Source organism: Vanellus vanellus (genome assembly GCF_965231255.1).
Source record: "Vanellus vanellus genome assembly, chromosome: 1".
NCBI classification, from domain to species: domain Eukaryota; kingdom Metazoa; phylum Chordata; class Aves; order Charadriiformes; family Charadriidae; genus Vanellus; species Vanellus vanellus.
This window is the reverse complement of record NC_138905.1, coordinates 94,342,497-94,362,316: the sequence shown is the minus strand read 5'-3', so window position 1 is coordinate 94,362,316 and position 19,820 is coordinate 94,342,497. Positions and strand designations below refer to the sequence as shown.

The 19,820-nt window shown below is 42.3% G+C and overlaps 1 protein-coding gene across 1 annotated transcript in view; it reads right to left on the bottom strand.

Annotated features, from left to right (window-relative positions):
* Window positions 1-1,396: 1,396 nt before the first annotated feature.
* CFAP44 (cilia and flagella associated protein 44) overlaps window positions 1,397-19,820 on the bottom strand; it is a gene marked incomplete at both ends in the record, with an annotated part of 49,263 nt that continues 30,839 nt past the window's right edge. The window contains 12 exons of the mRNA XM_082486462.1: window positions 1,397-1,675; window positions 2,227-2,361; window positions 3,124-3,284; window positions 4,001-4,202; window positions 5,112-5,228; window positions 6,373-6,503; window positions 7,987-8,097; window positions 9,069-9,264; window positions 9,686-9,889; window positions 14,682-15,185; window positions 18,463-18,640; window positions 19,596-19,761. Of these exons, the coding sequence (XP_082342588.1) occupies window positions 1,397-1,675; window positions 2,227-2,361; window positions 3,124-3,284; window positions 4,001-4,202; window positions 5,112-5,228; window positions 6,373-6,503; window positions 7,987-8,097; window positions 9,069-9,264; window positions 9,686-9,889; window positions 14,682-15,185; window positions 18,463-18,640; window positions 19,596-19,761 (2,384 nt within the window). The remainder of the gene's footprint in view (window positions 1,676-2,226; window positions 2,362-3,123; window positions 3,285-4,000; window positions 4,203-5,111; window positions 5,229-6,372; window positions 6,504-7,986; window positions 8,098-9,068; window positions 9,265-9,685; window positions 9,890-14,681; window positions 15,186-18,462; window positions 18,641-19,595; window positions 19,762-19,820) is intronic.

The window sequence follows — 19,820 nt, the reverse complement described above, 5'->3', positions numbered from 1 at the left end:
TGGCTGGCTGTATGCTAAATCCTCCCATAGAATGAACCTACTCTTTTTTTACTTGCAGACATACAGCAAGCAGGACGGCTGGGGAAAGGTGACGTTTTCCTGCAGTTACAGTTTTCCACATAGCCACCGACAGAAATCTTAATGCTGACCTCAGAAGAGGGACAGCCACTACTTTGTGCCACTTAAGTGGCATAAAACTTCCAGTGATGGAAAACTTGGTGATGGGGGGGGGGCAGATGGACACCCAAATCTCTGCAAATTTTGTTTCCCTATCCCCCACTCCCCATCCTATGGTTCTTCAGCATCCAGACCTGTGCATAAGGGTGGAGTTTTTTCCTTAAGGAAACAGGAGATGCTCAGGACCTTCATAGGGACACGCTGAAAAGGCAGGCTGCACATGTACTGTTCATTCAGTTGTGCTGAGGCCAGCAGGGGCAGTTCTTGTTCCCGGCTGGGATTTGGTTGGCTCCTGGGCCTGAGTGTATACCAAAGGAGCAAAGACCAGTGGCAAAAGGCAGGGAGTGGGGAGGAAGAACAGCAGCAGCTGCAGATGGTTCGATCTATTTAATTAAAAATTAGCAAGAAACCCCAAGCCTCTCCATGGACCCTCAGAAACTTTGCACTGGAAGAACGGTGCAACACAACCCCTCTGCTTTGGGGATGAAGGAAGTTTTCATAGTAAGACAGGGTAAGTGCTGTAAATGGTCATGCACTGCCACCATACCAAATGCCAGAGCAGGAAAGGATAAAACCTGAAAACATACAGAGCCTGGGCTCTCTCTCACTCTGTTCAGGTAAATGCAAGCCAGTGGAATTGCAGGCTGACTTTGCATTTGCTATACCCTCCTTCTGCCAGGTAAATACCACATCCGGCATCAGCGTGCAGTTTTCCACTGCTACAGAGCAGAGGCAAGTGGGACAATACTTGATTGGCTCCATACCCACCTGAGCACTGTACGCTCTGAGGAGAAAGGTCCTTTTGTTTTCTCCAAACAAATGGCACTTCCCTTGACTCTGACTAGCTCAGTTAGCAGAGAAGTGCCATTGCTGCTAGGATGTTCAGCAAATAACAGAATGCACCCTTAAGGCAGACCTCTTTTACTATTTTTGAGACCACAAGTACCAAAGCTATATTTGCCCATGTGAAGGGCACTCGTTTGAAGAACAGACACACACATATGCACACACAGAGGACATCTGTCCAGTGCAAATCTCTGCAGTGAACCGATAACAACATTTACTTGTATTTGCACTTTTGTATTCCGTATCTGTCACTACAGTCATATTTTGATAAGGGAAACAAATGCAACCTTTTACGACTAAACCCCTGTATAGCCAAAGCAATTAATTTCACATTTCCAGGTGTGACTACTGCCACAGTTAACCACGTCCATTTTTAAGGGAGACTTGGAATGTTAGTTACCATTTCTGGTGTAAGAACAGGGAATGATTCAGTTGTTGTCTCAGAGTCCTGTGGTGATGAAGGTTGTAGAAAGAGGCACCCATCTTTTCTTCTAAGGAGAGCAAGTTCTTCTCTTAAGAACCCATCTTTTCTGCTTAGAATATTGATTTCTTCTCTTAGGAGGGCTGCATCATGAGCCACATGCTTGAGCCGTGACTCCAGCCTGGCCCTCTCTTTGAGGTCAGTAGTTCGGGTGCCCTGAAATGCTACTCCCTGTAAGGAGAGGAAAAAAAATAGCTCCTATAAAACATGGGAGAATAAACGGTGGAAATTTATTTCAAGCAGGAAAGCGAAGCTTTCTAAGAGGCAGGACAGCCTTGTGACGTCTCCACTCCTCAGTGAGAACTACTTGGAAGTCAGAGTGAGGGACCACTAACTTAGACTACAGGCAGCTGCCTTATTCCCTAATACAGAGCAAAGAAAACACTTTAGTTCAGTTGGCTGTTTCCATGTAACAAAGGAATAATTTTGATTTGATGCAAGAGGGTTTATAATTAGAAATGAGTTTGCTTCATTATTAGAAAGCAGCTAAGTAAGAAATTACAGATAAGCTAAGGTATGGCCTACTTCAGGATCAGCTCATTCATCTCCCTTTCTACAAGACCTGGAGCAGGCATTCAGCCTGTGCCACTGGGCAATATTAGCCCAAACTGCTGACTGCAGAGCAGGATGTGAAGCCAGAAAGCTGATGAGGGCCAAATGATTTCTTATTCATTTCTGAACAGTCCCAAGCCTATATGTAGTAAAGTGGCTAAAAGGCTTACCAGATCATTCTTTAGTGAAGACAGCTTAGTTTCAAGTTGCTGCTTTTCAAGGCAAAACTCATTCAGCTGCTGCAGCTTGATGGTGTTTTCTTTTGTCAGCTTCATTAGCTGCTGCTGCAGGTCTAAGATTCTTTCCTAGAAAGAAATAAAATGTTGAGCTGGGATGAGAGAGGACAAAAAGTGTGACGTGGGGAAGAAGTGCTAGGCACAACGTGTCACACAAGAGAGGTAAACAACAGACTGATCCTGCATACACCACCTGATCCCACACTACCTTCAGCACAATCTGGTGTCTTCGTCTTTTTTTTTTTTTAATATTGCAAATGCCTAAGTAGGTAAAGCAGGCAAAAATGTGGGAAAGAGAAAGTCATTAGGAACACAGTACATCCGTATGTGCCCTTCTGTAAGGGCAGCAAAAGCACGTTGCCTGGTTGCACGCCAGCAGCTAGGCCTTAGGGTCCCCCCTGACAGAGACATGAATTTTCAGACTGCACAGACTAGCATCCCAGGCATGAGCCAGGGCTGCCCTGTACTCAAATAGTTTGTCACCAAAGGCAGTGGGAAGAAGCAGTAGGTGCCAAATGCCAGCTGAAAACCAAAGGAAAGCACTCCGGAACAGCTTCACAGAGGTACTGAAGCAGAAAGATGCATTTGAGGAAAATAAAACAAAAAGATCATCAACTACCTCCATGAGAAAATAGGAGCAGCAACTGGAGCAGAGGTAGGAATGATGACGGAAAACGGGAGTTGGACATTATGGTCTATTAATGACAAGTGAAAAGAAACAAATATGAACATGTTCACAAAAGATTTTAGTGTAACCATTCAGCTCCAGGGAAATTAAGCGTTAAGAGATCATCATAACACATATGTCTTCCTCCTTTTCCTGCTCCTTACCTCCCACTCTTTGAGCTCCTGGGAGTGCGCATATTCTTTCTCCATTATTTGCACTTTCAACTCTTCCATGTGTATGTTAACAGAGTGTGCTTGAACTGCTTCAAAATCAACCAGCCGGCCAAACTTCTTCATCATCAGATGATCGCACTTCTCTTCCAGTCCTAACAGAAGGGGCACGGCACAAATGACGGCACCGTCTTTCATTGGTTAATAAGAATTTCTGCCTTACCCCCAGCTTTTTCTTTGAGCTCTTCGGTATTTGCTCTGTAATAAATAATTCACACAAAGCTACACAGATCTCACAACCGAGTATTGGTGGTTGTCCTTGCCCATGATCATGTCTGGGTGGTCTCTAAGCCACACTCTACACCAGTCCTAGTAAGCCACTCCTACACCAAAGGCTTTATAGGGCCTCCACAGGTTTGATGGTGCTAGACATATCTTTGGGTTTGGTGCTTGGGAAAGTAAATGTTTCGAATAGGGCTTGTTTCATTCTTCTTATGTTACACAGAGGAAGAAATTGCCAAAAAAGCTTATGTAGCTTTGGGGAAAGTATTTTTTTCCTAGCAGTTCTGGTTTACAGCCAGAAATAGCAATCGTGTGTCCTGACTTCCAGTGTCTCATCTCAGTCAACTCTCCATATACTAAGTTCCCAAATTATTTCACACAGCCTAATTAATGACTCTGCAGCGCTGGAGAACTACCAGTACTTCATCAAAACAGTCCACTTGATCTGCTTTTTCTGTTTTATTTTCTGCAGTAACCAGCTGTGACATCTGTGTGAGTGTAAAGACAGACATCTGGCGAGTTACCCACACCCAGTGAGAGGGACAGAATGAGCATTAGTATGCTGTGTTGTTCAGAGTCTGTTACTCACGTCGAATATTTATCTCCATCTCCTTTTTGTCCTGGACAAGCTGCTTATGTTGCTCCTGGGCCTTTTTATAGATCTCTCTTTGCATTATTTTCTCATTACGTAGGTCCACAATTCTCTTCTGCAGATACTCTAAGGAGTGGTTGGTAAATACCAAAGCCTGGGAGAAGTCACTGGGCATCTCTCCATTAACCAAATACTCCACCTGTGAGAAACAGCCATGAGCAAGGCTGACTTTTCTTATTAAGGGTGCTGGCGATCTCTCTAGATAACAAATGTGTGATTGTTAGAGAACTAATGAGTGAGGTAATAGTAAGCATGGGCACAACTCTTACATTTTGGACCAGGGAATCACTACCACTCAGCAAAGCTCAAAGACTACTCAGAGCTGTAATGACTGCCTACATATAAAGCTGTCTACCCTTCTATAGCACCTGGAACAAAGGGGGAGTAAGGGAATGATCTGGGAGTTGCAGGATCGCCATAGTCTGGCCTTAGACTCTTCTGTCTTTATTACCAACCTTTTAATGAAGGAAGATAGAACAAATGGAGAGAGCTGAGCTTGCCTCAGAGGCATATAAGTGAGAACAGGCAGAGGCCTATCTTCTCTCTCTGAGGACAAGATTCAGCCCAAAGGAAATAACAGTATTGTCTTGAGTTTTCCTCTTTATTTTCTACTTATCATCCCTGTGCTAACAGCTGTGTAGATGAATGCATTGCATCCAATCCAACATTATTGAATTGGGCAAAACTCCCATTAGTTTCAATAGTTTGGGGGCTTTTTCGTTTTGTTTTTTGGTGATTTTTTTTTTTCCAGGAGAATATCAGTATGCATGGACCTGAAGGAAAATCCCATGCCAAGCCTATAAAACACTTGAAGACTGTGCACATTTCAGCAATGGGCCAACCTGCCTGTCCTTAACACATTTCTGTCAGTATAGGAGAAGGAAAGAAAAAATCTTGAGGAACTAGCAGCATGAAATTCAATTAATGGCATTTCACTCCCAGAAGACTATGCTGAATCAGGAACTAAGGGCCCCAAAGAACAGTAACACCATTGTTCAGATGTACATAGGCCATTCTGCACCTGCAGGTGCACAACATCTTGAATTACCTGATGGAGTTTCAAAGGCACAACTACATATAGCTCATTCAGTCTCTGCTGCTTTTCCCATTGAAAGGTCTCCAGTTCCCTCTCTGCAGTGTTCAGACTGATTTCCACTAATTTTGCCTGCAGAAAGACAAATTGTGGACAAACAAAAATCCTGTACTACTCGAATACATAAGGCAGTACGGTTCTATGTTAGAGTTCTGATCCAAAGGGAAAGAAGTATAGAAAAAAATGCTTTTTCTTTTAACATATTATGACAGATGAATTTCATAGGTATACATATTCAAGCAAGATTCTACCCTGAATGCCTCTGTACACATGTACACTCATAAATGTCTCCTTAGTAGAGAAGCCCTGTATGTATCAAGAGACAGCTGTTTTGTTTAGCGTCTAAAACACTTCTAGATCTACCGAGCCTGCAAGATATTTTTTATTGTGTTTTGCCTGGAAATGCTTATTGATTCTGCATGAGAAAGAAACAATTCAGACTCAAATGTCAGACCCCAGGGTGACTATGTGGCAGCTGGCACTTAGGAAAGTCTTTAAAAACTAAACAAAAAATGCTGTAAGTTAAGCATATTTGATGGAACATTTTTGAGACACAATAAAAGCAAGACTTGCGTAATGTTATTTTGGCAGAACTCTCTCTCTATCCCGAATAACCCTTCAAATTAAGATATTTTTGAATTAATATAAATCAAATGTTTTGATGAATGCAGGAGCTCAAAAAAAGCTAAAAGGAAAACTTGCACCAAGAGTTTATTCAGCGATTACTATGACAAAGAGCAAAAGAAAATAACTAAAAGCAAAATAAACAGATGGAGGAATAGCATTTTTATGCATTTATTTTAACCTGCATTTGTGTTAGGATAAGTATTCTTTAATCTCTCTATCCCCACACACATGCACAGAGGACAGGCAAGGCTACGCCAGGTGTTTCACCTGAACCTGAGAATCCCGTTTCTGCTGTTGCATGTTGGTTAGACAGCTGAGAAGGAACTGGACCTAAAACCTGGATCCAGCCTCATAGCAGCTAAGGTTGGACCACCTTGATTTACCCTTTTCAGGAGGACAGGTGAACCATGTTGAGCTGCCTCCTGCCTCTGTGCTACCACAGATATCGAGATATCTGTGATTTCTACCAAAACGGAGGCCTCTCAAAGGCTCAGGATTTTGTTTTTAAATCTTAGTCAAAATCACTAGCACAACATTTTCACTGTAATGGAGCCAGACAATGCTTGCTGAGAAGAGAACACTTCAATACCTTTTTGGCCAAGGCATCATGTTTCTTTCTGAGGTTAGCGGCAACTTTCTTCTCCTCTGTTAAAGCTTTCTCAATGTCTAACCGCTTCTGCCGGAGCTGGATGGTGTTTTGGAAGAGTGCCTCATTGCAGTCTGAGCAGGAATGAGTCAAAGAATAACTTAGTTTCATTATGACTGTACTACAGCTACCGGCTTGATCTAGTAGCTTATCCTACTGTGCACACTGCCCAGTATTCACCGTAGTAAGACCATGCTCTTTGTTCCCTACAGCTTTCTCAAACATAAACCACATGGGCCATGTTCCTCCATGAGGGAGTGAATATCTTGGATGGATCATTTTCTTTACATTCAGTCAAGACAACTTGTTGCCAGAAGTAAGACTAAATGCATCAATGCCCAGTGCTCAAAAGTTAGCTTTTGTAAGTAATGCAGTCCCAGTAATTCACACATGTTACAGTATAATCTTCAGTTATGTGAACATGTAGTTGTTTATCCATAGCACCCTTCACTATAAATGATGAATTTGCTGTAGGAATCATCTATAGCTCTATTTTTAAACAAAGCTGTGGCTCACAGGACCCGTTTAATTTGTTTCACAGTAAGGAAGATCTGTGATTTTCTATCTAATACAGTGATTTCAGTCATACTAATCAAGTGCATAATTATGCCCAGATCAGAGGGCATAATAAAAAAAAAAAATAGTCCAATAAAGGCAAAGCAAATGACACAAAGACAAATATGAACAGGCTAATGCAACATGTAATTTCCCTACGAAATTAGTAATTTGGACTTTTTTAATAAAAAGTAAAAATCTTCAATTCTTCCCATTTCATTGAAAAAGGAGATGAATGAGGAGTTAATAGAAAATTCAATTTGTGGAAATGATGTTAAAATCCAATTTAAAAAAAGTATGATAGGGTAATTTGTTGGTAAGTTCTAACTGAAAATAAAGGAGTGTTGTTACATAGCATTGACATACCATCAACAGATTTTTTTTAAAAAACAACACCCTACACTAGTTAGACTCCTACAAAGGGGGAGGGGGGGGGGGTGCTTGCCTTTGTTGAAGGAAGGAATGAACAAGATTTTGCAAAGTAAAGCTCCTAACTTTTCAGCTACTCTTAAGAGAGCAGCCTAGCAACAGGCAATTGCTGCATAAATCCGCGAGGTGGTAACAAAGAGCTTAATTTAACAGCATGGTATGGTCCCCGCAGAACTTTCCCGAACAGGGATCCAGCTAGGGGCCAGGCAGCGGGTTTCCAGAGAGCAGCTACAGCCTCGCTCCAGTTCCACTCCTGAGAGGAGCCTTTTCTCTCAAGAAAATAGCTGTGAAATGGTGAATGGTTCCTTACATAAAATAATTAATTCTTAGTGCTTAGCTAAGTTTTATTTTTCCAAACTATTTAATTAGTGTACTCTATACTATTAGTGGTTTAAATTCTTTTCACTGAGATTTCCTGGGGAAAAATGCTGCAGTCAGGAGGGGTAAACACATCTGGCCCTTAATGGCATTAATATGCAGTGAATAATGAAAAATGTGTTTTCTTTTTAAACACACAATATTGCCCCTAAAGCTAAACAAGTAGTCAACTCAAGGAAATAATGAATTAGGTACTCTTTGGGCAAACAGTGTCATCAAAGTCTTCATCTTCAGATCCAGTATTTTCTTCATTAATCCCTGAGCTGGACTCTTCATCATTCTCCTCTTCATTCTCATCTTCTTCATCTGGAAGAAAAGGACAGTACTGCTGGCTTGCAGAACACCCCCAGACCCACTACCTGTGTATTATGCCAGTGTGCTGGTGAACACAATCCAAATAATGCATGAAAGATCATCCTGGTAATATGTGAATCCAGGCACCTTGTGCCTATTGTATTGATCTGATAATTTCACAGAAAGAAAAAAACAACAAGGGAGAAAGATCACCTAGAAGTGCCAAAAGCACAGACACAGGCACATTTTGAGGACTTCCTTCAATAATGTTTCCACTCGTTATATGTGCTAGGAATTTAAACTTTGTGGGTTTACGATTCTACTACCGAGATCCATCAACCAAGCAAAATATGGAGGCAAAAGACTGGCACAAAAGCATCACTATTGCCTGTGCTTTTTGCTAGTCATGTCCCACTTGAAATCAAAAGCCAAGTCAGAGAGAGCGCGCAAGTATTTTAGCTCAGTAAGTCTGCCTAGCCTTAGCAGTTTAAAACCAAGTCACTAAGATAAATTAAATCCTTTCATAATATGTTTAGACTAATAGATGATTGCAGATTAGGTCTATGATCTCTCATTAGTCAACGGACAGATTAAAGGAGAATGTCACGAATGTGGCAGACTAATCACTTATCCACAGCTCCCATTGGTACAGGATAGGAAGTACCTATTTAAATCTTTGCCTCTTCTTCATACCAATTATCAGTCCTCAGTATTGACTTACAGGAAGTAAATTGCAGGAGCTGTTATCAGACCAAATGTAGTCATGTTACAGACTGAATTACATCATTGTTATCATTCAAGATGGCTGGCACAGAACATGGGTCGGTATATAAACAAAGCTATGTAGGTCTGATTTATGTTTTTTTGAACTAGTTCACTGTTGCATGTACCCAGGGCTCCAGCTAGATGGAGACACATTTAGTTGACCACATGGAAGTATGCGTAAAAAATCCATAAGACAAAAAGAACAGTATCTCCCCAACCTGCTTCTCTTCTGACTTCTTTTTTTTCCATGCACTTGATTTTCTTCTTCAGAACCTTGGTCAGAAAATGGGCAAACTCATTGTCTTCTCCAAGGGATGCTTGGAAGTTGGCATAAAGAGCTTTCTCACATTTCTGAAGCTTTACAATCTCACACTTTCTATCCTCCATCTGTGCAAGGTAGCTGTTCAATTTTGACTAAACAAACAAAAAAACTACTTCAGTTAAAAGGTACAACCCATGTGTACATATATAGGATGTATCTGTGAAGATGTGGAAATGCAAAACTTGTCTTTCTCTCTTTAAACGCCTGCTTCAATCAAGCAAAACCTAGAAGTATGTTTGTAAATTGAAGTATATGATTTGTCACTTATTTTACATCCTGAAGTACCTATTAAAATACAACTCTTAAGATTATGAAAAGGTTAACTATTGGAAGTTAAGAGTGACCATCCTAGGTTGAGCATCAAGAGTTTCTTGTTTTTCAAAATTTAGCACTAGACACTGGATCAGTTCTAAAATGAAGCAAAGAGATGCCACCATTTACTTTACGGCTTGCTTTTGTTTCAAGCCATGCATTAGTGGTACTGTTAAATCCAGAGACACGTGGCCTACTTACTTGCATGGCCTCCTGTTCACTGATGAGGGTGCTAACACGCCCCTGGAGAAGGTTCTCATGTTTCTCAAGGTTCTTCAGGACAAGCAGCTCTTCATACCACGTGATGTAGCGCAGGTCTGCACTTTTCATATGCACATCCAGCTTCAGTTTCTTGTGCCGCAGAAAGCGAAGTTCAGCATCAAAGTTGATCACCAGTGCATTGATCTGGGGAATATGAGAAAGTCAAATGAGGAACAGGGAAAGTATTAGGAGTGGAGCTAAACATGTAAAGCTAGAGAAAGGAGAAGAAGGGAAAAATTCTCACTGCCAAATCAACAACTCACCCATGCTATTTACTATGGATTACCGAAGCGCTTGGAAAGACAAAGTCAACCCCAAACGTGTTTTCATCCTCAGTGCAATAGTGAAAGAATCACGAGGGCTTCACAGGAATGTTTCACTGCATCCGACTCCATCCCAGAAGCATTTTACTCTTATAGAATCATAGAATAGAGTTGGAAGGGACCTTTAAAGGTCATTTAGTCCAACCCCCCTGCAATGAGCAGCAACATCTTCAACTAGATCAGGTTGCTCAGAGCCCCATCCAACCTGACCTTGAATGTTTCCACCAATGGGGCATCTGCCACCTCTCTGTGCAACCTGTTCCAGTGTTCCACCACCTTCAGAGTGAAAATTTCTTCCCTGTATCTAGTCTAAATCTACCCTCTTTTATTTTAAAACCATTGTCCCCTGTCCTATTGCAACAGGCCCTGCTAAAAAGTCTGTCCCCATCTTTCTTATAAGCCCCCTGTAAGTACAGAAAGGACACTATAAGGTCTCCCTGAAGCCTTCTTTTCTCCAGGCTGAATAACCCCAACTCTCTCAGCCTCATAGGAGAGGTGTTCCATCCCTCTGTGCACCTTCATGGCCCTCCTCTGGACCTGCTCCAACAGGTCCATGTCCTTCTTACTTTGGTGGCCCCAGAGCTGGACGCGGTACTCCAGATGGGGTCTCATGAGAGCAGCATACAGGGGCAGAATCGCCTCCCTCAACCTGCTGGCCACACTTCTTTTGATACAGCCCAGGATACGGTTGGCCTTCTGGACTGTAAGCACACGTTGGACACATTGGGACAGGCTGGAGAATTGGGCTGAGAGGAACCTTATGAAATTCCACAAGGGCAAGTGTAGGGTACTGCGTCTGAGGAGGAATAACCCCATGCATCAGTACAGGTTGGGGGCTGACCTCCTGGAGAGCAGCTCTGTGGAAAGGGACCTGGGAGTCCTGGTGAACAACAGGATGACCATGAGCCAGCAATGTGCCCTGGTGGCCAAGAAGGCCAATGGCATCCTGGGGTGCATCAAGAAGAGTGTGGCCAGTAGGTTGAGGGAGGTCATCCTTCCCCTCTACTCTGCCCTGGTGAGGCTGCGTCTGGAGTATTGTGTCCAGTTCTGGGCTCCCCAGTTCAAGAAGGACAGGGAACTGATGGAGAGGGTCCAGCAAAGGGCTACAAACATGATTAGAGGATTGGAACATCTTTCTTATGAGGAAAGGCTGAGGGACTTGGGTCTCTTTAGTCTAGAGAAAAAAAAGACTGAGGGGGGATCTTATTAATGCTTATAAATACTTAAAGGGAGGGTGCCAGGGGGATGGGAACAGTCTTTTTTCAGTGGTGCCCAGTGACAGGACAAGAGGTAACGGACACAAACTTGAACATAGGAAGTTCCATCTTAACATGAGGAGGAACTTCTTTGAGGGTGGCTGTCCTGGTTTGAGGTAAAACAGAACCAATTTTCTTCGGTAACTTCGCTTCTTAGCTAGGCCTCTCTAACTACTGAAATTAACAGCATATTGTGCAGAAAATGTTCACTCTCTCAGAGTGATAAGACCTATGTTTATAGCTGATGCCCAGGCATAGTATGTAAAGAGGCTCTTGCTTATACTTATTGCTATAACACCCAAGGCCAACCAACTTTGTTATTTGCCCCATTGGAGGGTTGGAAGCGGAAAAGCATAGTGGGGTCTCACCTGCGGGGAGGAGTGGACACGACAAGTGACCCAAAACTGACCAACAGGGTATTCCATCCCATCTGCCTCATGCTCAGTATAAAACTGAGGGATCAAAGGGTCAGCTCTCTCTTCCTTCAATGGCCAACATCTGAGGAGGACTCTGTTCATCTGCCTGTGATCCTGATCCTGAATCCAGATCCGGAATCCAGTTCCCGTCCGTCACTGAGTCCAGCCTGGGACTGCCCCAGTGCCAGCCAGTGTCGTGATTGTCATCCTGGGAGCTTGATACGGTTTTGTATATATTTCATTATTTCTTTTTATTATTAATATTTCATTAAAGTAGTTTAGTTTCTTCTAAACTCATAAGTCTCTTTTTCCCTCCTCTGCCTCTCTCTTTGTAGAGGGGTAGAGGGGAGCATCTGTCGGTCCCATCTGGGGTCCCCCAGGTCCCCAGTAGTGGATTTGGATTGGTCCAAGGGCTACTGCATGCACAATCTCTAGTTTAATTTGCTCAAAGGCTCTAATGTGCCAGGCCATCGAATCCACATGGCGCAGAAACTGTCACCTAAACCACGACACCTAAACTGTCACCTAAACCACGACAGTGGCAAAGCACTGGAACAGGCTGCCCAGAGAGGTTGTGGAGTCTCCCACTCTGGAGACATTCAAAACCCACCTGGATGCCATCCTGTGCAACGTGCTGTAAGCGATCCTGCTCTGGCAGGGGGGTTGGACTAGATGATCTCCAGAGGTCCCTTCCAACCCTGACCATTCTGTGAGTCTGTGATTGCCAGCTCATGTCCAGCTTTTCATCCATCAGTACCCCCAAGTCCTTCTCAGCAAGGCTGCTCTCAATCCCTTCATCCCCCAGCCTGTATTGATACTGAGGGTTGCCCTGACCCAGGTGCAGGACCCTGCACTTGGCCTTGTTGAACCTCATGAAGTTCACACGGGTCCACTTCTCGAGCTTGTCCAGGTCCCTCTGGATGGCATCCTGTGCCTCAGGCATGTCGACTGCACCACCCAGCTTGGTTTTGTATGCAAACTTGCTGAGGGTGCACTCAATCCCACTGTCTATATCATTAATGAAGATATTAAACAATACTGGTCCCAATATGGAGCCCTGAGGGACACCACTTGTCACCAATCTCCATCTGGGCATTGAGCCATTGACCGCTACCCTCTGGATGTGACCATCCAACCAATTCCTCATCCACTGAACAGTCCACACATCAAATCCATACCTATCCAATTTAGAGACAGATGCTGTGGGGTTACCATGTCAAAGGCCTTATAGAAGTCCAGATAGACAACATCTGTAGCTCTTTCCTTGTTCACTGATGTAGTTACTCCATCATAGAAGGCCACTAGGTTGGTCAGGCAGGACTTGCCCTTGGTGAAGCCATGCTGACTGTCTCAAATCACCTCCCTGTCCTCTATGTGCCTTAGCATAGCTTCTAGGAGGATCTGCTCCATAATCTTCCCAGGCACAGTAGTGAGGCTGACAGGTCAGTAGTTCCCAGGGTCCTCCTTACTACTCTTTTTTAAAATGGGTGCAATGTTTCCTTTTTTCCAGTCACTGGGGACTTCAGCTGACTGCCATGATTTTTCAAATACCACGGAGAGTGGCTTGGCAAACTACATCAGCCAATTCCTTCAGGACTTTGGGATGCATCTTGTCAGGTCCCATGGACTGCTGTGTGTTCAGGTTCCTCAGGTGGTCACAAACTTGGTCTTCTCTTACAGTGGGAGGGACTTTGCTCCCCAGTTCTCTGTCTTGTAGTCCATCCACTTGAGTGGTGTGGGAAGAGAGGTTACCAGTGAAGACAGAGGCAAAAACATTCTCTTCAGAGAAAAACATTCTGGATCCTCTTTAGAGAATGTTTTACCATAGCCTGAAGTAGTTCATGTAACCATACCAGATGTAGCAATAAATATGTCTTCTGCCTTGACACAATTCTTTCAGAATACCTGCCAGCTCTTCCCTTAGACATTTACAGTTAAATCAGTACTAGCAACTGCCAACATTAACTTATATATATATAAATGGTCACAGCAGCATTTGGATATTCCTCAAAACCTTCACACACATGAACACAAGGCTGCCTATGTTGGGGTAGACCAAAGAGTCAATGGCCCATAGCAGAAGTTAGAGAAAAGACAGTAAAAAAATGAGCAAACAAGTGAACACCTCTGGCAGGCTCCTCTCTGTACTGTCCTAAACTCTGACCTAGGAACATCATGAGCTTGAAGCAGTATGTTTGTGCTGAACAGCTTTGAATGGATTTTTCTTCCAGACTTTATCACATTGTAGCTTCCCCTACATCCTAATGCTGAGTTCCAAAGCTTAGTTATTGTTGGACAGGAAAACTATTTCCATTTGCATATTTGAAGCTTTCTACATGACCATTTAATTTGATATCTCTCCTTCTTTTAAGAGATGATTCCCATTCTCCTTTTCTATACTATTCATAATTTTATCACCTCTCCTACAACCCTTTCAGCTGCCCCTTTTCCAGGCCAAAGATGCTTTATCCATTTAGATATGTCTTTTAAAGAAGGTTTTCCATGACTAAGCATTTTGGTTACTCTCTTTTGTACCTTTTCTAATTATATAAATCATTTTTTGAGACCAAAGGGTCAGGACTACAGTTATTTAAGAGCTGAGAACATCATGAATCTACAAAGTTGTAGTGATGCTCTTTTTTTCTTTTTCATCACTTTTCAAGTACTTTCTAACATTTTACTTGTCTTTTTTGTCCACTAAGCTCATCGTTTCATATAACAATCAATAAGAAATCTAAGATCTGTTTTTCAATTGATAATAGTCAGCACACAGTCACAGTTAGGGACTTATACTGGTTTATGCTGTAAATTTGCACCAGATAGCATTTTCCTGAACTTCGGAAAGGCAAGACTGGCTGCAAACCTGAGACACAAGATGTTTTGGTTTTATTTCTGATGCAGTGAGATTGTTCAATCTGACAAAAATAACTTGATCTCCTACCTTTTTAATCAAGGTCTCCTGCAAGTATAGATTCTTTATCTTCTCCCTTTTTAAAATTTCCAGTTCCATTTCTGTTGGCTCTCCCTTCTCAATCTCAAAAACCTTTCGCTGCTCTGTGACCATAGATGATGCTATTTTCATCAGGCATGGACCTTCAGCCTGGGCCATGGGGTCAATCTCTTTAATGGAAGGAGCTCTAAGAAACCCATGCCTAAATGCATGAGATGAGGGAGACCCTTCCAATTGTTCCTGGAGCTTTGCCTTGGCCTCCTGCTCTTCTTTGAACTTCAGGAGGATATCACTGTCATACTGAAATTTTTTTTCAGGAACCTCATCTGGGTGTAACTGAGGGATCAGGGGAAGAGGGAGGCGTTCTGATAAATCCAAGCTTGCTTGTATGGATTTCAATTCTTGCACTAAACACTTGATTTCATCAATAATGGAAACCTTGAGATCCCGCAAAGACATGATCTCTTTGTTCATATTCACCTTCCTCTTATGGATCTGCAAAGGAAAAGCAATTTTAGTAGTATTCTCCAGGAACACTTACATAGTATGTAGTCTTCCCGAACGCAAATAATGGTTACCAGGCTTGTCATACTGATTTTCCTTCTTTCCATACTAGCTTTCTTTTCTGTACCATCTCCAGACATTAGCATTGTTAAACAGCTCTATTTCAGTCTGTGGTTTTAAAACCTTTGGAACCACCTCTTTTCCTCTCCTTCACAGAAAATAGCAAAGGTATAAGAAGGGAAACAAGGCTTCCCCATTCTCTCAGTTTCTGACTTGATTGTGAGTTTCTTGACATAAGATGTTGAAGCAGTGCAGAAAGCAGACAGAGGCTGTGAAAATAAGCTGTTGGTTTTACAGGATTAGTCATTTGGGCTGTCTCTCGTTAAATGCAGAGAGTATCTAGGCTTTGATATATATGGCCGTCTTTTCAGGCATTTAGTACAAATAATACACTAACAAAAAGGAAATTAGATTTTTTTTAGTATTTCGTAAAGACATTTCCCCAAGACAAAAGAAACACACCTGAGAGGATGTTTACTGTACACACTACCAAATGCACAGCTGTACAGAAATCCAGATCATTGAAATACAGAAATCATAGTCATTGAAACAAAACTGTTATCTCGCATAACCTCAAAGATACTGAAGCAGTCCTCCATAAATGTAGGTTCTGGAAGGCAGATGAGCTTCTTGTCTTTTATACATGGTGGTGAAGCTGAAATCACAGCTACCGCAGGTAATTAAAAGTGGAACAAAGTTCTGAATTTTTGAAGTACAGCAGATAGCAATATCAAAAGCAAGAAAGTAACATTCTGTCAGATGCTTTTGGATTTCAAAGAAGCCACTGAATTTCCAAAACAAATTCTCTCCAGGCCTTCAAGCAATCCAGAGTCACAAAGTCAACTCAGAAAACTTTGGCATCAGCTTAATATTCTTTCTCCAATTCAAGATGAAGATCCATTAATCTAAAAAGTGACACTTTTATCAGATGTCAGAGATGGGAATTAAACAGCCAAGTGCAGCAAAATCTATTTGTAAGAACTTGTTTGCATCTTGCTTGTCCTGTAGGCAGACCTCAGTAATAATTCTATATTAATAACTCAGTGATAATAATTCTTTCAACATGACTAATTATCTGGATGATGGGGCAAAGTGTATCCTCAGCAAGTCTGCTGATAATGACAAGTTGGGCGGAGTGGCTGATACACCAGAGGGTTGTGCTGCCCTCCAGAGGGGCAGGCTGGAGAGACGGACTGACGGTAACCTCATGAAGTTCAACAAGTGGAAGTGCAAAGTCCTGCATCTGGGGAGGAACAACCCCATGCACCGGTACATGCTGGGGGCTGCACATACGGAGAGCAATTTTGTAGAAAAGAACCTGGGGGGCTTGGTGGACACCAAGTGGACCTTCAGCCAGCAGTGTGCTCTTGTGGCAAAAAGGGCTAACATTATCCTGGGCTGCATTAGGGAGTGTTGCCACAGGTCAAGAGAGGTGATCCCTCCTCAGCAGTGGTGAGGTCGCATCCGGAGTGCTGTGTCCAGTTCTGGGCTCCCCAGTACAAGAGAAAGATGGCGCTACTGCAGACAGTCCAGTGAGAAGCCACTAAGATGATTAGATGACTGAAGCATCTCTCCTAGGAGGAAAGGCTGAGAGAGCTGTGACTGCTCAGCCTGGAGAAGAGAAGGCTCAGGCAGGGATCTCATCAGTGTATATTGATGGAGCCAGGCTCTTTTCAGTGGTGCGCAGTGACTGGCAAGAGGAGATAGGCACAAACTGAAACACAGGAGGGTCCCTCTGAATATCAGGAAACACTTTTTTACTGTGAAGATGGCTGAGCACTGGCACAGGTTGCCCACTGAGATTGTGGGGTCTCCATCCTTGGACACATTAAAAAGACACCTGGACACGGTCCTGGTCAACCTGGTCTAGATGGGCAGAGGGTTTGAACTAGATTACTATCAGAAGTGTCTTTCAACTTCAATCATTCTGTGATTCTGTGATAAAGAGACACTGTATTAATTTACTCTTTTCACATTAAATAAAAATCAAATGTGATCTAACATTAACATATTTGGCAGAAACTTCTCTGATCTTTATAAAAGAAAACAATCCTATACACCAGCCACCTGAAGTAACTGGAATTCTTCATCTGTATAAATGTGGAATTTACACAAACTATTCCCTCTGTATTGGCTTGCCCTACTGAGTTAGGTTAACCACTGGGTATCTGGTAACATCAGCACTACAATAAAGTACTGGAGCCCAAGCATGAGATTAAAATGATCCAACAAATTCCCTGAAACTGAAGTGTTGTTTCTGTAATGCTTAGACCTTGCCAGACCTTAGAGATCCAGCCAAGAGGGTGTAGGAGATTAGTCAACCAGTTCACGAGGATAAGACTGGAGAGAATTCTCAGGGCCACTGAGAGTATAACTTACACTTTGCCAGACAAAGATAAACCATGCAGAGAAGAGGCTCCTCTGTCAGTAAGCAGGGAAAGAAATAAGCCTTCCTACCAAAAAGCAACTAGATTGTTCCAAACTCAATGCATACATTTCTTCATTGTTCTTTTAGCTAAAGAAATGTCACTCTTTTGCACTCCAGCCAAATAAAATGAAAAACAATTCCTATGAGAAAAAGGGGGGGGGGGGGGGGAGAGAATTCACAAGGAAAGCAACAAAGATACTGCACAACATTTGAACTTCTTGTGTCTTTGTGGTTAAAAGACGTGGTAGCTGTAAGGAGTCCTATCACAGAAAAGTAGCTTCAAAAGACCTGGTTTCTCAGGAAGATTCCAATGCTTAGTACCCAGAAGCAGCAATTGCCAAAGTGCAAATATAGAGAGGCCACACGAGAAACACCTGTCCTTGCTCACATCCCTGGTTTTGTAGAGGTATTTCATGGCAAGGGTTATTTAGCTCAGTGTTTTAAGGATACCGGTTACTAGGTGATAAGACTTTTTGAAGAATTCAAAAACACAGATGTTCCTGCTGAAGTACCTGAAAAAGTAAATTCTCTTTCTCATCTAAAAACAGCCAGCTGAGAGTTATCATGGATTGATTCAGGTTTCCGTTTGGTGAAGCACTAACAGTTCACAAGAGAAAGGCTGATTTGAAACTAAAGCTGACTCAAGATAGTCTGTCCTCCAAGGCCTCTTCCCCCATCCACTTTGATTTCCTTTCAAAAAATTTCTTCAGTGACTAATACACTATCCTCCCTCCCCTAGAAAAGGGGGAAATATACACATCAATGAATCAGTTTACATACCAACACTTCCAGGGATGTAAGCTGCATCACCTTCTTCTCAGTGCTCATATGCATGTGTTCAGGGACTCTGTAATCAGTGGCAGTCTTCAGCTTATAACATCCCATATTTTCCTGTGCTTCTCTGATGTCCTCAACATCCTTGGGATTCTCATAGTCATCACTAGGTTTGGTCTTGTATCTGGTAGGTACAAAACAAAGCTGAACTTGAAAACAGAAAAGATACAGATGAACAAACAGGGGCATTTTATACCTTCTGATTTCTGCAGCAAGGCTTGGGAGGTGAGCTAGGGATCGAGAATCACACACCTCTCTCAGAAACCAATGGTTACTTTAGAAATCCCTGCACATTTAAATGAAAACTTCAGATATTTTTTTTTCTTTAAAAAAAAAAAACACCTCTTATAACATAGCTCTGCCATGGGACAGGTTAAATCTCTATGCTTGGACTGAGTTCTGGGTTTAGCGAGTGCATGTACCTCTCAGGGAGCCATGTGTCAACACTCCACAATACACAGAATACCTGATCCTACTCTATATTGTTAAACACTTAATAACCTTAAAAAGCCTTGTACTCTGACTCTACATCGTTCACATACCCTGTCATTCATCTTCTAATGAAGAACTTCTGTACTCCCATGAGCATTCAAAATATCTTGTCCCTCTTTCTTGCCTCTTAAGATAAAGACCAGCATGGAGCGTGAAGGCGTATCACAAACACTCACATAATGGCCATGATGTTAGCACAACTGACCTAACCTAGCTGTTACAGCATCTGGTCTATGTGGTGCTGGTAGGGTTAACTGTTAACTGGTAGGGTTAACAGTTGACTGTAATGGTCTAGGTGTCCCTCAGTCATGATCAATTTAGATGCCTTTTTACTCCTTATGTGAAGATGCAGCTACCTCGCTGAAATCAACTTTTTTAATATTTTAGAAGAACCATAGAAACTAACTGCAAGATTTTAATGCTCTCTTGAGACTCAAGAGATACATGAAAACTGATGTATTTTAATTACAGTCATTAGGAATATAAAAAACTAGGCAGAGATATTATAGTTCCATATGACAGATAAATAGCATTACTTGACCTCAGACAAGAAGCAGAACTAAAAGGGCACAGAATCCAAGACTCACAGTTCATCCCACTCTGCCTTCCTTTTCATGATATTAGCTTTCACCTTGTCAGATTTCTCAACAATTCTTCTGATTTGCTCACGTTTGCTTTCTATATAATGTGTAGTTGGTTTTCGGACCTCTAACGTCTTCAGCTTTTCAGCCTCGCCCTCAAAAATTCTAGCATCTGAACCTAAAAATAACCATGTGAAGATGTTAATACCATGCAGCACAGTGCAGTCCTAA